The sequence below is a fragment of the Enhydra lutris genome, unplaced genomic scaffold (assembly GCF_002288905.1).
Source record: "Enhydra lutris kenyoni isolate GAN:26980312 unplaced genomic scaffold, ASM228890v2 scaffoldscaffold1, whole genome shotgun sequence".
Classification (NCBI taxonomy): domain Eukaryota; kingdom Metazoa; phylum Chordata; class Mammalia; order Carnivora; family Mustelidae; genus Enhydra; species Enhydra lutris.
This window is the reverse complement of record NW_019154085.1, coordinates 59,606,125-59,621,130: the sequence shown is the minus strand read 5'-3', so window position 1 is coordinate 59,621,130 and position 15,006 is coordinate 59,606,125. Positions and strand designations below refer to the sequence as shown.

Here is a 15,006-nt window from a genome sequence, read left to right as displayed (position 1 = left end):
CAGAGATAGGAGACAAAAATATTAAGAAAAGTGACCCAGCCGAAATGACAGGCATTCTAGAAGGAGATAATTGAGAAAACATCACTAAAGAAGATGTCTCAGAATTAAAGTAAATGAATTCCCAGTCTGAGAATGCCCACTGAGTTCCCACACAAGTCCAGGCACATCACTCTGAAATTCCAAACCAGGCACAAAAAGAAGATCTCACAAGCCTCCACAGAGATAGGAGACAAAAATATTAAGAAAAGTGACCCAGCCGAAATGACAGGCATTCTAGAAGGAGATAATTGAGAAAACATCACTAAAGAAGATGTCTCAGAATTAAAGTAAATGAATTCCCAGTCTGAGAATGCCCACTGAGTTCCCACACAAGTCCAGGCACATCACTCTGAAATTCCAAACCAGGCACAAAAAGAAGATCTCACAAGCCTCCACAGTGAAAAAACTGACATACTGGCAGGAAACAGAAAGATAAAGTAACAGTGGATGCTAGAAATGATGGAGCAATGTCTTTAAAATTATAAATGAAAACAATCTGTAATGCAGAGTTGCATACCTGGTCACTGAATTCTGTGGACAGAATGAAAGCATTTTCAGATAAAGCCTAAAAAGACTTTGTTCCCATATATTCTCTTATTAAGAAGCTGGTAAATGTTGTATTTTATTGAATTTTTTAAAAAATGACTAGAGATGAAATAGGGAGATGAACAGAGAAATAGAGAAATAGAGATGAAAAAAGGGAGCTCCAACTCCAAAGAGCACGGAAAGTCCATTCTGGAATGATAATGAAGGAATGACAGGAGTGATGGACATTGGGAAGGGTATGTGCTATGGTGAGTGCTGTGAATTGTGTTAAGACTGATGAATCACAGGGGCGCCTGGGTGGCTCAGTGGGTTAAAGCCTCTGTCTTTGGCCCAAGTCATGATCCCAGGGTCCTGGGATCAAGCCCCGCATCAGGCTCTCTGCTCAGCAGGGAGTCTGCTTCCCTTACTCTCTCTCTGCCTGCCTCTCTGCCTACTTGTGATCTCTGTCAAATAAATAAATAAAATCTTCAAAAAAAAAAAAAAAGACTGATGAATCACAGACCTGTACCCCTGAAACAAATAATAAATTTTATGTTAATTAAAAAAAAATAAAGTAGGTCACAATAAAAAGTTTCAAAATGATGATTAATTTCAGAAAAAGTAAAACAGCATATAAAAGGGGAAATTAATCACACATTATCACAAGACAGAGGAAGAACATTTAGATAATAACAATAAGACAAATACTGATTACTGATATATACTAATGTGTACAAATGAAATTAGTACTAATGTGTACTAATGAAATTACTACACAGCTCTACTGGAGGGAGAAGGACTGGGAAATAGTCCAATGTGAAGTACTAGGGCAAGAGTGAGTTTCAAGTTCCAAGAGAGTTAATTCTCATCTTCCATAGCAGGATATCAACTGTTAATCACTAAAACTGAAAATCTATAGTGATAAAAGCATGCTATTTTGAGATCTGGAAGCAAATTTCAAAAGGATCAGCTGCAAAAGCTGAATGAAATTTCCTATATGAGTGGTTAACATTGGGGAGATAATTATGCACAAGGAACAGTTATTTTCACAATAAGCTTTGCAGAACTATTTGACTCTTTAAATTATGTGCATATATAACTTCAATAAAAATATTTTTAAAAATATTTTAAATAAGGGGCGGGGAGAAGATCTCACGAGAATAAGCTCCATTAATTCCAGACTGTGTCAAACATTTCTGAAGTTCCTCAGCATCCACTTCACCATCCTGTCAAAAAATAATTATAATCTGATTTAATGCACAATTATATCAAATCATATTAGTATGCTAATTGGCTGTTTTAGGCTATTCAATAAATATGCATTCTTTAAAACATTATTATCAACTACAAAATTGTAGAGGTAATTACTGACAGCAAAGGCATATTATAAAACAGCACAGAAAGTAAATAATTTTTTTACAATCAACTTATATTCTATTAATATTTAAGAACTTCAAGTATAATTTATTTTTTCTACTTCTGAGAAACACCATAATCATTCTGACCTATAATAGGTCAAAATACCTAGTGAGAATCTTGCATCTCTACTTAAAACGGGAAAACGACCAAAGAAAAATCTCAAAAACATTCCCCTAGTAGCCCCTTTCATGGGGTGTTACTTTTAAGGGATATGAAGCCATAACTGGAAGGAGAGAATAACTTCCCCCTACTTCCCCGGCTACCCCCAGCAAAATTTTAGAGTCATCCTGCATCTTGTTGCTATTCTGATTATTTCCCAAACATTCTTGTTTGAACTTACTATGGGAAATAATTTTTTTTAACACAATCAAGAAATCACAATGGAAGTGAAACAGGTTGAATATTCCCATTATGTTTCAGTACCTCTACCTATTTTCTACAAAAATATACAGAGTAATTTACTTGAAAGCATCATAAACACTGTCACAAATGTAAAACAATAGCTCTGAGAAAGAATCAGGGAAACAAATTTAAAACACGAACTTTGAAAGAGTTTGGTTTTGTAAGAGACCCAGTAAATAAAGAAAAAATGTTTACAACCAACTTCCAAGAAGTACTGTAACTACTCATATTCCAATGAGTCTTTAATAAGGAATTCCTTATAACAAAAATTCCAGTGGTTCTAACAAGAATTTAAAAATGTAAGAAGCATTCTTTCCAATGGATCATGCACGTGTCTACACAGATTATCTAAGTGTTCCTTTCTCTGCCATGCATAGTTCTGGGATTTTGCTTACAAAATTTTAATAAATTCTGAACTAAGAAAATTATACTTTAAAAAATTAGCCATATGTTTAGAATCAAAGGTACGTTAGCAATTTTTCCTCCAATGATAAAGACTTTAGAAGGAATCTTTATTTAAGCGATTACCTACCTTCCTGCTGTATCAAACCATTTTTATATTTCAAGACTTTGAAACACTACACAAACACTTCTAACATGATCTAAGAAATCATCAGTAAAAAAACAAACAAACAAAACAATCAATGAAGTCCACACTGCCACTGTCCATAGTGTCTCAGTGAAATGATGGCACAGACAGCAGATCCTTGTCAATTACTGCAGGGTAAATTTTGAAAGACAATTTTTTACAAATTAGTAAAACAGAAGCAAAAGAAGGAAATGACTTTTCTCTCATTTTTAATTTAAAAATGCCTCCTCTCTTCTACTACACTAAAGATAATGTGGTCATAAATTACCTTTTTCTTTGATTTTTCTTAAGTGGAAAATTGATACTACACCTGAGAATAAAATTAATGAGAATTACTAAGCTTCATCAATTTTTTTTCCTCATTTATAAAAATAATGCCTTGTGCAAACAACAGGCTCGAAATGAAAACTTTCTAGAAAAGAGCAATTTGAATTTACTAAAAACCTTGACCAATTCAATTAAAATGAAGGAAATCAATCCTATGTGGTCTGATGATAATCTCTGTTCAAATACAAGCTTCTTCTCTAACATCTCAGAGAAAAGTCCACTTAGCACACAGAGGACCTTTCTCTGGATTCTGTACACTCAAAGACATATGCGCAGTCAGGGCAGGGGGCTTGCTTCTGAGGACTTCACAAGGCATGGGGACTGTGAGTGGCACACCATCTGAACACAGGAAGTGAGATGGGATGCTCTACTCAGGACAAGAGGCAAAACAAACTATACTACAGACTATCTCCTGATGATACCATTTCTGAGACGTGGAAGGCTTAGGAAAGCAGAACTAAAATGCTGGGCTAAGCTATCTGCAGTACCACTACCTGGGAGGAGCCCTGAGCTGTCATGAAATTGGAATCTGGACACAATGGAGGTGAGGAAAATCACAAAACCACTAGATAAGGAAGACTGACATGAGTACAGAGGGAGACACAAAAGAGGACAAAAAAAGGGAGGGAGGAAATAAACAAAAACTCCATGTTAAATAGGTTTAGAAACCAAAATCCCAAAATACCTTAACAAATCAACTGTTCAGAAAGACAGCCAACAAAAAGCTCATACAAGATGAAATTAATCTTACAAAGTAGACATGAAAACAAGTATGTTAAGATAGTGCAGAGAAATAAATGAACAGATGTCTTCCATTTTAGAAAGAACCATTCACTTAACAAGTATTTCTTGAGCCCCCTACTATGTTCAAGCACCACTAAATGGACTAGTATCAGTGTTCAAAAGAAACTCTTTGCTTTCACAGAGCTTACTTTTTAGTGGTGGAAGAGACAATAAATCAAAAATTATATTTGATGGTAATAAGTACTAAGGGGAAAAATACAGCAGAGTAAAAGTGATACGGAGTGTGTATATGGGCTCTATGCGGTAGACCAACACTACTTTATACAGACAGTTAAGGAAAGCCTCACTAAGGCTGATAAAGTGAATTCACCTATAACTAAATCACTGATAGGTGGATTTACTTACAGCATAAAAAAAGTGAATTTCAAGATCTGAAGAAAGAAAGGAGCAAGCTCTGCAGATATCTGAAGGAAGAGTGTTCTAGGCCTGTGTTGTCTAATACAGTGGCCACTAGCCATATAGTTCACTGGGCACCGAAACATGGCTAGTCTCATCTGAGATGCTCTGTAAGTGTAAAATATATGCCAAATTTCCAAGACGTCATAACAACAAAATTGCAAAATACTGTTTATAACTTTTATATTGATTACATGTTGGCATATTAGTATTTTTGATAGATTGGGTTAAATAAAATATATTATGAAAATCAATTTCACCTTTTCTTTTACTTTTTAAAATGTAAAGCCTCTGGTAAGAGGCTTCAAAACTACCTATGTGGCTTACGTTTGTGGCTCTTTTATTCTGTTTACTTTGGACAGTGCTATTCTAGGCAAAGACAACAAGCATAAAGACAAGAGAACGCTCTCTCAGTGTTGCCATAATCTTCGCCTGTTTATCTTTAGCACTTCCTTCCTGTGCCATTATCATTCCTTGTGCGTCTATGTCCCTGACTTGGCAGAGATCTTCTAAGTCAGGATCTAAGTTTCACTCATCTCTGCAACCCCAAGCCCTAGCATCAGACATAATACAAGGCAGGTTGGTTGTCTGGTAGAATGAAGACAATTATCATTGGTTCTTGGTTCAACTATAGTCATTTCTGACAGTTTGTGGCCATGTCCATTCACTATTTCCAAAGGTTGAAAATATTACAACTTCTCTTTCAAGTGTCAATTAAATTTAAAAATCTAAAATCTAATTAATGAGTGAAATTCTATTTTACATGTGTTTTTTCAGAATTTTTGGGGTCTGAAGAACAACCTGACTAGCTTTTCTACAAGTTATTACCATCAGAAAGCATTCTCTTAGTATACTACTTCATACTCATATTTCATACATTTTATGAAAACATGTTATCTTAATTGACTAACTAACAAGTAATGTCTTCCTAAATTCTATGTAGAAAATCCAAGCGATCTCTTTGGATCTCCTTATTGCAGTGTGAGCTAATGATAATGATCAACTCTATAAACCCTAACAAAAGAGCTTTAGTGGTAGAAAACTGCATTTTCTAATTGAAGAAGACCTTTAGTTAGATCATTAACAAAAAATTAGTTGCCATTGGTTAGGTTAACTAATAGGCAGCAAGTCTGAAATGATACCCAAGTTCAAGTCCTATTTGTTCAGTTACTAAACCTTAATCTCCAGTTATTCATTTATAATAAAAAGGTACATCCATCCTGCCTACCTACCTCTGTGTGAAAAAGGAAAAGCAATATGCACATTCAAGTTAAAGCTGTTGGTATTACTGACATTCATGTCTCATGTGTGTATGTGTGTATGTGTATTTGCAAAGGTACAAATCGGAATTTCCCCTAAACAACTGAGGACTGAATCATTACTGCTCAAAAAATGTCATCCAATAAAAAGGAACACTGTAGAAACCTTTAATTGGACATTTCTCATAGAACATCATTAATTATGAGACCTATCCAAAAAAACAAACAAACAAACAAACAAAAAAACAGATGCAGAGGTGAGTTCAGTAAACTTACCTGATTCCTTAAAGCTGGGCAAAATTCAACAGATAAAATAACTGTTTAAATATTTAGACTAAACACTGAAGATGGGCCAGCTTACACATCCAACCAATACATTTACGGAATGGTTAATATATTCCTAGTGCTTAAGGGAGAAAATGTCAAGGGCCATGTGCTCATGGAGTTTTACTATTCAAAAGCACAAAACTAGGGGTGCCTGGGGGGTGCAATCAGGTAAGCACGGCAACTTGGTTCCGGCTGAGGTCACAAATTCAGGGTTGGAGATCAAGCACCGACCCCCACCCAAAATCAGGTTATGCACTTAGCACAGAGACTGCTTGAGATTCTCTCTCTCTTCTTCTCCCTCTGCCCTTCATCCCATCTAAAATAAATAAATCTTCAAAATCACAAAACTGTGAAAAAAAATTTTTTTAAGATTTTATTTATTTGACAGAGATCACAAGTAGGCAGAGAGGCAGGCAGAGAGAGAGAAGGAGGAAGCAGGCTCCCCACTGAACAGAGAGCCCGATGAGGGACTCGATCCCAGGACCCTGGGATCATGACCCGAGCCGAAGGCAAAGGCTTTAACCCACTGAGTCACCCAGTCGCCCCTAAAACTGTGAAAAATTTAATGCAAATATCAAATAGTACAAAAATGCAAATAATTGTTCCCAACTGTAACATTGAAAGAGTTCAGAAGTCAAATAAAAGTCCCTAAATCTACGCCCAGTTTTTATGTTTTAACTTGTAATTTTATAAAATAAATTATATAGTCACTTAGAGATAACAGACATATTCCAGCATTACACTACTTAAGAGTTATCATGTAACAGCATTGCATTTAGTTGCAAACAATAGAAAATACTATCAAAGAGGTTTAAACCAATAATGGTTTATTTATTTTTTTATTTCTTATTAACAGAGAATGCATTGTTTGTTTCAGGGGTACAAGTCTCTAACTCATCAGTCTTACACAACACACAGCGCTCACCACAACACATCCCCTCCCCAACGTCCATCACCCAAACTCCCCATCCCTCCCATCCCCCACCCCTCCAGCAACCCTCAGTCTCTTATGGATTGTCTCCCTTTCTGGTTTCATCTTGTTTTGTTTTTTCCTCTCTTCCCCTATGATCCTCTGTCTTGTTTCTTAAATTCCACATATCAGTGAGATTGTATGATACTTGTATTTTCTCTGGCTGACTTATTTCGCTTAGCACAATACCCTCTAGTTCCATCCACATCGTTGCAAATGGAAAGATTTCTTTCTTTTTGGGGGGAGAGGGGTTGCTGCATAATATTACCCCAAAGTTTATAGCAGCAACATCCACGAAACCCAAACTATGGGAAGAGCCCAGAAGTCCACTGAGAGATGAATGGATAAAGAAGATGTGGTATATATATATATCTATCTATCTATCTATCTATATATATATAGATAGATAGATAGATAGATATATATATATACACACACTAATGGAATGTTAAGGGTTTATTGTTTTATACAAGAAGCCTGAGGCTAGGCAGAACAGGACTGTACGGCAACTTTACAATGCCGTCCATCTCTTTACATTTTTCTACACATCCCATCCAAAGGCTGTTCTCTCAAGCTTGTTGACACAAGGTACCAAGGTGGCTGTAGCACTTCCCTATCTCAAGTTCCCTTTCCAGACAGGAAGAATCAAGGAGCAAAAAGGGCCATTACTAGTTGCCAGGAAGGCTTTTCTCGTTTAGAAAAGGAAAACATCCTAAAGAAATTGCACCTACGTCTCAGTGGCCAGTCCTGTGGCACACAGCTACATTTACTAGATTCAAGGTGTCTGGGCTTGTAGTAGGGCTTTTCCAACTTCTACCACAGAAGGGAAAAAGAGGTTGTGAATGGAATTGGGGTCACCAAAACAAAGTGTCCGCCATATATAATAATTCTGTGTATATCCTCTATAAATAGCCAAGCATATGGGACCTAGTGAACACTCAAGTGAATGAGTAAATGAAAAATGTTATCAAAGTCCTGTGAAATTCTAACTACTCTCTAAGTTTTTCTTGGTGAATCTAAAAGAAGAGATACAGACTGTGACTAAGACTCAAGTGTGAATCTATCTCTTTTTACTACTCTGATATTTGAACTTCTATTCTGGTGTTTTCTTTACCCTTTCCTGACTGGCTTTACCATCAAGTCTCTCCCAGAACCATTCACAATTTAAAAGTCTCCTTTTTGATACTGTGTCCCAGCCTCCTCATGGAGATTAACATGTAGATCATGTAGATCTATTTTCCCCAATCCTCTCTGGCTCAGTCACCATGCACCACAGTTTCCAGTCTTAGTGAAACGAACAATGTGTCAGGCATCATACCAATGGACTTCTAAAAATGAAATAATTATGACTAGACTCATCTCTGATCTCAAGATAAAAATCAGTCTAGATAAGCTTAAAATACAAATTTCATATGCATGTAAAATAACACACTAGGTAATAGCTCACATTTCTTTTAAATAGCACTCACTTTCAAAAACCAGTATTTGTGCTATGTATTTAACACCTCACCTGTCCAGCAACAGCAGTGAAGTATGTCCACATGGGGTCTCCCGCTGAGGAATAACTGTCAGAATATGCTGGGTATCCACCAGGGAGCAGGTTTGGCCCTGTTCCTGGAACTGGCTGTCCCATCTGCATCTGCATTCCTGGCATCTGACCACTGAAATTTCCAAACTATAAGAGTGAAAAAGGATAAGGTTTTTAATACAAATATTACCTGTTACCCACTAAAGTTGGTATGAAAGAAAATATTTATGATGAGTCCACAGAAAAGCAAGAATAGAAAGTTACTAAAAGCAACCGAATTCATATTACATACGCTATTAGCTACAAAATGCTAGATGTCCTGCATTAGGAGGTAACTGAGTTCATTAACACATTATCCAACAACAAAAGAAGTGTAACACACACACAAAAAAACCTCTCTAGCCTCTGAGAACTTAATCTAACAGATGAACATGAAGCACACTTTTCAAGTGTTTACCATCAACATCACTGAAATAAAAAGCAAAAAAATACAAAAAAATTTCACCTGCAGTCAAACTAAGTAGTAGTGTACTTCAGACACATACTTAGAAGAATACATGGTAAACACAATAAAACTGTGAACTAGGCATGGGAAACTGCATAGAATGCAAACACCGTCTCCACCAGAAAATATTTTTTTTTTTAAAAAGCAAGACACCAATAAACAGATCAATAAAGTGATTAATTCCAACCACAGTCTTCAAAACTAATAAGAATAACAATAATACCAACAAAAATAATACACAGCTAATATTTACTGAGGTTTTTTTTATAGCCCAGGTACTAAGTACTTTTCATCATGTGCTTTGATTTTCCAAAAATGTTATGAGGTATTAAACTACTATGTCCTTTTTGTCATTGAGAACCTGAAACTTCGAGAGGTTTCCTAATTCGGTTAAGGTCAAATAACTAATAAGAAGGAGACTATGGTTCAAATGTAAATATTCTGATGTTTGTTTCCTGCTATGGCTATGGCTTCTCTCTACTTTTTTTTTTTTTAAAGATTTTATTTATTTATTTGGCAGACAGAGATCACAAGTAGGCAGAGAGGCAGGCAGAGAGAGAGGAAGGAAGCAGGCTCCCTGCTGAGCAGTGAGACCGAAGCGGGGCTCAATCTCAGGACTCTGGGATCATGACCTGAGCCGAAGGCAGAGGCTTTAACCCACTGAGCCACCCAGGCGCCCCATTCTCTCTACTTTTTTAACTTTGGAACTTGGTATACATTTTAATACCTTAGGCATTTTACTGAGCATTTTTATGAGTCTGGAAGAGAAAGAAGCAACAAGATTGTTTGTTATTCCATACTGAACAAAAATCTTGACCTGCATCCTTGAAAGATGAATAGAGATTGTCAGAAGGCAAAAAAGAAAGAAAAAACTTATTCTAAAGTGGGGGGAGGGAAGGAATCATAAGATCGGATACTACCAGCAGTTTGAAGAGCTGAGCAGCTGGATGTGTAAGGGTAAATGTATGGAGGAAGTGCTGGAGCTCCAGAAGATGCCTTTCAAACTCCAGGAAAAGCACAACTAGATTATGAAACAATGAAGTACAAGTAAACAGTAAACGTTAAAACAATATAATGGATTAAAAACAAGCAAACCAAAAAAGATGAGATTTTTAAAAAGTTGCTTCTTTTAAAAGAAGAAAAAAGACCATTAAAAGATACCCAATAAAGCAATTTCGGGAATTAAAAAAAAAAAAAGAGTATATAACCACAAATTACAACTTCCAACTCTCAAAGGAGGCTAAGGATAAAAAGTTATGTAAGGAAGAATAACCTAATGCTTCCTACCTCCCAAAAAAGTCTAGAACAGATTGCCCTTGATAGAAGAGTAAACATTGGGAGACATCTGGCACACCTTAATTTATTCATAAGCAACTTAAAGGACAGAAAACAAGAAGTGGCCAAAAATTCTGAAAGAGGACGTCCAGCAAAACTGAGGAAGGTGGGGGTCGACCACAAAATATTACTGCAACAAGAAAAGGGCGCTTTAGTTCCTCCAATCCGGGAAGAAACTTTCCAAAACCACAGCACATCCCCGCCTCACAAGGACTCGACTAAGGCGCCCCCCTGGCCCCAGGTTCCAATGCCGCGAGGTGTCTCAACACCGCGAGGTGTCTCAACACCGCGAAGTACGAGAGACCCATCAAACCAAGCGGAGGCAGGGGGCGGACCCCGTACGCTGCACCGCCCGCAGGGGCGCCCCACCCCGCGAGGGCGGAGGCGGCGGAGGAGCTGTGCGACTCACCGCTCCTCCGTATCCCGGGTAGGCCATTACGAGCCAAGCAAGCGTGCCTCGTCACCCTTCCAGTCAGCGTCCGCCCTACTGGGAGAAAGGCGAAGCTGCAGGTGCAGGGCAGACGCAGAAGCAGAGGAGGCTGAAAGACGCGCTGGCCGTGCGGTTTACTTCCCTGAGACTGCCCCTTCCCGGTGTCCTACCCCGCCCTGCTCGGTTCCGATTGGTTGAGTTCGGAGCCCAAGCGCCGAAGCCCGCGCCTTCCCGGAGTCTAATCCCACCCATCTCATCTCTGATTGGCTTCACGCACCCAGCCCCCTTCTGTTCGGCTCCTATTGGCTCGCTCAGGTCTCGCGCTCTCTCCTCACTAAACTGCAGAAGTCTTTGCTCCAGTAACTTTCACACTTTTCGGCTAGGTTCTCCAGGCTCCAGTGTTTTTTTTCTCCCGAGAACCCCTAAACCCGCCAGTCCATGACTTCTTTTAGTCTATTCCTCCACTCTTTTGAGCTGGACTTCCAAGTCTGCCTCTGTGAATTTCAAACCTTTCAATTACTCACGTTTATTTTTGCGTCGTGTTGATGTCAGATCACCAAAACTTTGAAACCTCTCTGCCCCAAGGGGAGTGCTTCTGAGCTAAAACCCACTTGATGCGAAATTTTACCAAAAGGTTATTTGTAGTTTGTTTGGTGGGTAAATGGCGAATAGGGTTGCCAGATTTAGCACATAAAAATACAGGATGTCTGGTTAATTTAATTTTCAAATAAACAATGATTTTTTAAAATATATGTATGTCCCAAATATCACACGAGGCATACAGTTACAGTAAAAAATTATTCACTGTTTATATGTTAATATACAGGGTAGCCTGTATATTTTCTGACAACTCTACCGATGACCCAACCTTTGTACAAACTCTTAGGATGTCCTTCGTAATTATATCCACCGAAGGGAACAGCTTGGTTTTTATCACTTGGTGAAAAGTTAAACAGTTACTTTAATTTATTCAGTAAGAGTAATCGACAGTTCTGCTTTTCTCTGGAACTCAGATGAATTTTGTAGCTCTGGCTTTAAAAGGACACGATGCACATATACACCCACCAAACGGCTTTAGTAGCTTTAGCTTAAAAACAAAGAAAAAAACCAGGATGATATTATCTCTGAAGAATGTGACAACCCCTAAAATGTTTTTTAAAAATAAGAATGTGGGGGGGGGGAGCGTAGGATGTGGGGGTAAAAAAGCGTTAGCTGTCTATTAGCAGAAGAAAACCACCTTGCAAAGCTGAGTAATAATTGCCCAGCTACACTACTGAGAAGGAACCTTGTGAAACTTAATTTTATCAGGAAGAGGCAGAGAAAAAGGAAGATTGCTAATGTGCAAGCCACTCTTGAGAAAGTGTGTTAGTTCCTGTAACATAATAAGAAATAATTTAGACAGTAAGTTTTGATTATGGGACTAAATGGAGGGAGATCATACTTGGTAAGAGGAAAAACATGTGACTATTAAAGCATCAAGTGATAATTTACTACAGAGCAAAATAAATTGTTGCAAGGTTTTATTCTAATTGATTAACGACATATTCAAAGAAATGATCAGAAAGGATAGAGTGTTTTACATTTATAATGTTAGTTTAAATCTGTGGTTAGAATTTTTGTGCATTTTTTTTCATCTTTATAATCTTAGTTTGTATTGTGTTTGTGTATGTTGGGGTCAAGTCGCCATGGGTTTCTTGCATTTCTACACATGTAGTTTCAAAGATAGGGATATTTCCCTCAAGGGCAGAGAAATTTGTTGCAGGATAACAAAGATAATCTGTTCCTCCAGGACAAAGTATAGGTTGGTTTGCTAGCATGACATTTCTAAACTTGGACTTGTCCATTATTCTGATCCAAACCCTGGCTGCTTGTGCAGCTCCTGCATCGCAGCTCCAGTTCACACTGGCAGCTTTGGGAGCAAGAAGAATTTATGAGTCTGAAGCTCACGCTGCCTGTGGTGCTATGAGTAATAAAACCCTTTGTCTCTGACAGAGGAATCTCATGCATCTGTCAACTTCTAAGAAACTGTGGCAGACTACTTGTTAGCTTACAAGTGGGATAAAATATCAGATCCTTCCCAGTTCTTGGCAGTGTATCTCTTTCTTAGAAAAAGAGCTGCCTAGGGAAACTCCTACTGAAGGACAGTATTCATTTCCAAAATATGCCACTTTGGCATAAGGCTTATTTTGAATTGAAAACAATTGAGAAGAAGCAGATAAAAGAAAATCTCTCTGCTCTCCCTGTATTTGTCTAAAAGCACCACAGAAATTTATAAAAGTGTCCTTCTCCTCCCTCCCTACCAGGAAGAACAAAGATGATTCCTCCAGACAACTTTAGACCCTTATCAATGGAGAAGATGCATACTGAAATCTGCATTACAAATCTTACACTTGTTCACACTGCTTTTCCGGGTTCCTCCCCACAGTTAGCCTCCCCTCACCCTTCTTCCTTTTCTTTTTAGCTGAAGATGGTATCTAAGCTAGAATCACCTCTGAAAGTTACTCAGTTTTCCCTGGGTATTTCCCATGTATACATGAGGATACATGTCAATAAACATCTGGGTTTATTCTCTTGTTAATCTATTTTTTATTACAAGGATCTCAGCCAAGAACTCAGAAAGGTAAAGGAAGAATTGCTTTACCTCTTATAAAGTACTATGTACGATGTACCACAAGCTCCAAAGAGGTCTTTCGACACACCATCTGCAGTATCTTTCTCTAAACTTCGTATTTCAAATTATAAATGTTCTAGTATAGGAATTTAAAAATTCACTTGAGCCCACACAGATTTTTTTTTAAGTAATAGTAATGAAAATTTGGCTCATGGTTCAGTTAGTAGTGTATGACCAGTGTCATTTTATGAAAATGTAATGTATAAAATCCAATTTGAAATTATGCGTTTTTATTTCAGAAAACACTCCACTATTTCATAAAAATAGTTACTTATAGAGTGAACGCTGTGTGACAGGCCCTGTGTGCTATGAGGGGCCGTTCCTCAAAACAACTTCATTGGGTATATACTCTTGAGTATCACCATTTCACACATGTGGAATGGTGGAGAATGGTGTTATCACTTACCCCCAGATGTGCAGTTAGTAGCAAAGCGGAAATTAGAACCCAGGCAGCCTGGCTGCGGAATGTAGTCTCTTTAACAGTGCATTTCCCCCTCCCTGCCCACTCCCAACCATAGCATTTCCAAACATAGTAAAAATTATTTACACTATAGAAGGAAATGGTTTAAAGGGCAGAAAAATGGCATATCAAAAACTAGACAAATAGAAAGAAAATGCATTGTTTTGACTAAAATTAGCCAATTACTTTACTTCTCTTACACAGGATACATGTTTTCTGATGCATGTTAAGCTTTCATGATTATGTCTACCTATGGTATTTCTTCCAAATCTGGGTGAACTTTGGTCTTACCATAAATTTAGATATTTAATTAACCAGTACATTTTCTAGTACACTATAAACACTGAGTTATTTAGGTTTTCCTTTCCTATCTGTTGCTACCTCATTTGCTTTCCCCTCTATAGAATGGGGGTTGGGGAGATGCCTGGGTGGCTCAGTGGGTTAAGCCTCTGTCAGGGTCTTGGGATCGAGCCCTGCATCTGGCTCTCTGCTTAGCAGGGAGCCTTCTTCCTGCGCTCTCTCTCTCTGCCTGCCTCTCTGCCTACTTGTGATCTGTCTCTGTCAAATAAATAAATAAAATCTTTAAAAAAAAGTGGTTAAAAAAAAGAATGGGGGTTCGGGGGGTGTGGGGAATGGGAGAGACAAGGACATGAGAGTTAGTAAAATTTTACTGCTCCTCAGCAAACTTCAGTTCCGGAGCTGGAGGGTACTTCTCTCAAAGAAATTATTTATATGCTAAATACTAAAACAAGACATACCAGCTAATGAAAAACAACACTGGGACACCTGGGTGGCTCAGTCAGTTAAGAGTCTGCCTTTAGCTCAGGTCATGACCCCAGGGTCCTGGTATATCAGGCTCTCTGCTTAGTGGAGCCTGCTTCTCCCTCTCCCTCTGCCACTCCTGCTGCTTGTGCATGCACTCTGTCAAATAAATAGATAAAATCTTAAAAAAAAAAAAAAAAGAAGAAGAAAGAAAGAAAAGAAAAAGAAAAACAACATTAATGGAGCTTATTTTATTTT

At 37.9% G+C, this 15,006-nt stretch overlaps 1 protein-coding gene across 4 annotated transcripts in view; it reads right to left on the bottom strand.

The window, feature by feature from the left end:
• Positions 1 to 15,006, bottom strand: part of LOC111145333 (grancalcin) — a 48,986-nt gene that overhangs the window by 14,298 nt on the left and 19,682 nt on the right. For 2 of the 4 annotated variants that reach the window (XM_022500204.1, XM_022500195.1), the window contains exons 3-4: positions 8,568 to 8,732; positions 1,721 to 1,790 (exon numbers count right to left, since the gene is read on the bottom strand). In XM_022500204.1, the coding sequence (XP_022355912.1) occupies positions 1,721 to 1,790; positions 8,568 to 8,711 (214 nt within the window). In that variant the 5' untranslated portion in view covers positions 8,712 to 8,732. Of the gene's footprint in view, positions 1 to 1,720; positions 1,791 to 8,567; positions 8,733 to 10,834; positions 10,975 to 15,006 lie in introns of those variants that run through there. The other 2 variants (XM_022500177.1, XM_022500187.1) reach the window with 2 other exon arrangements.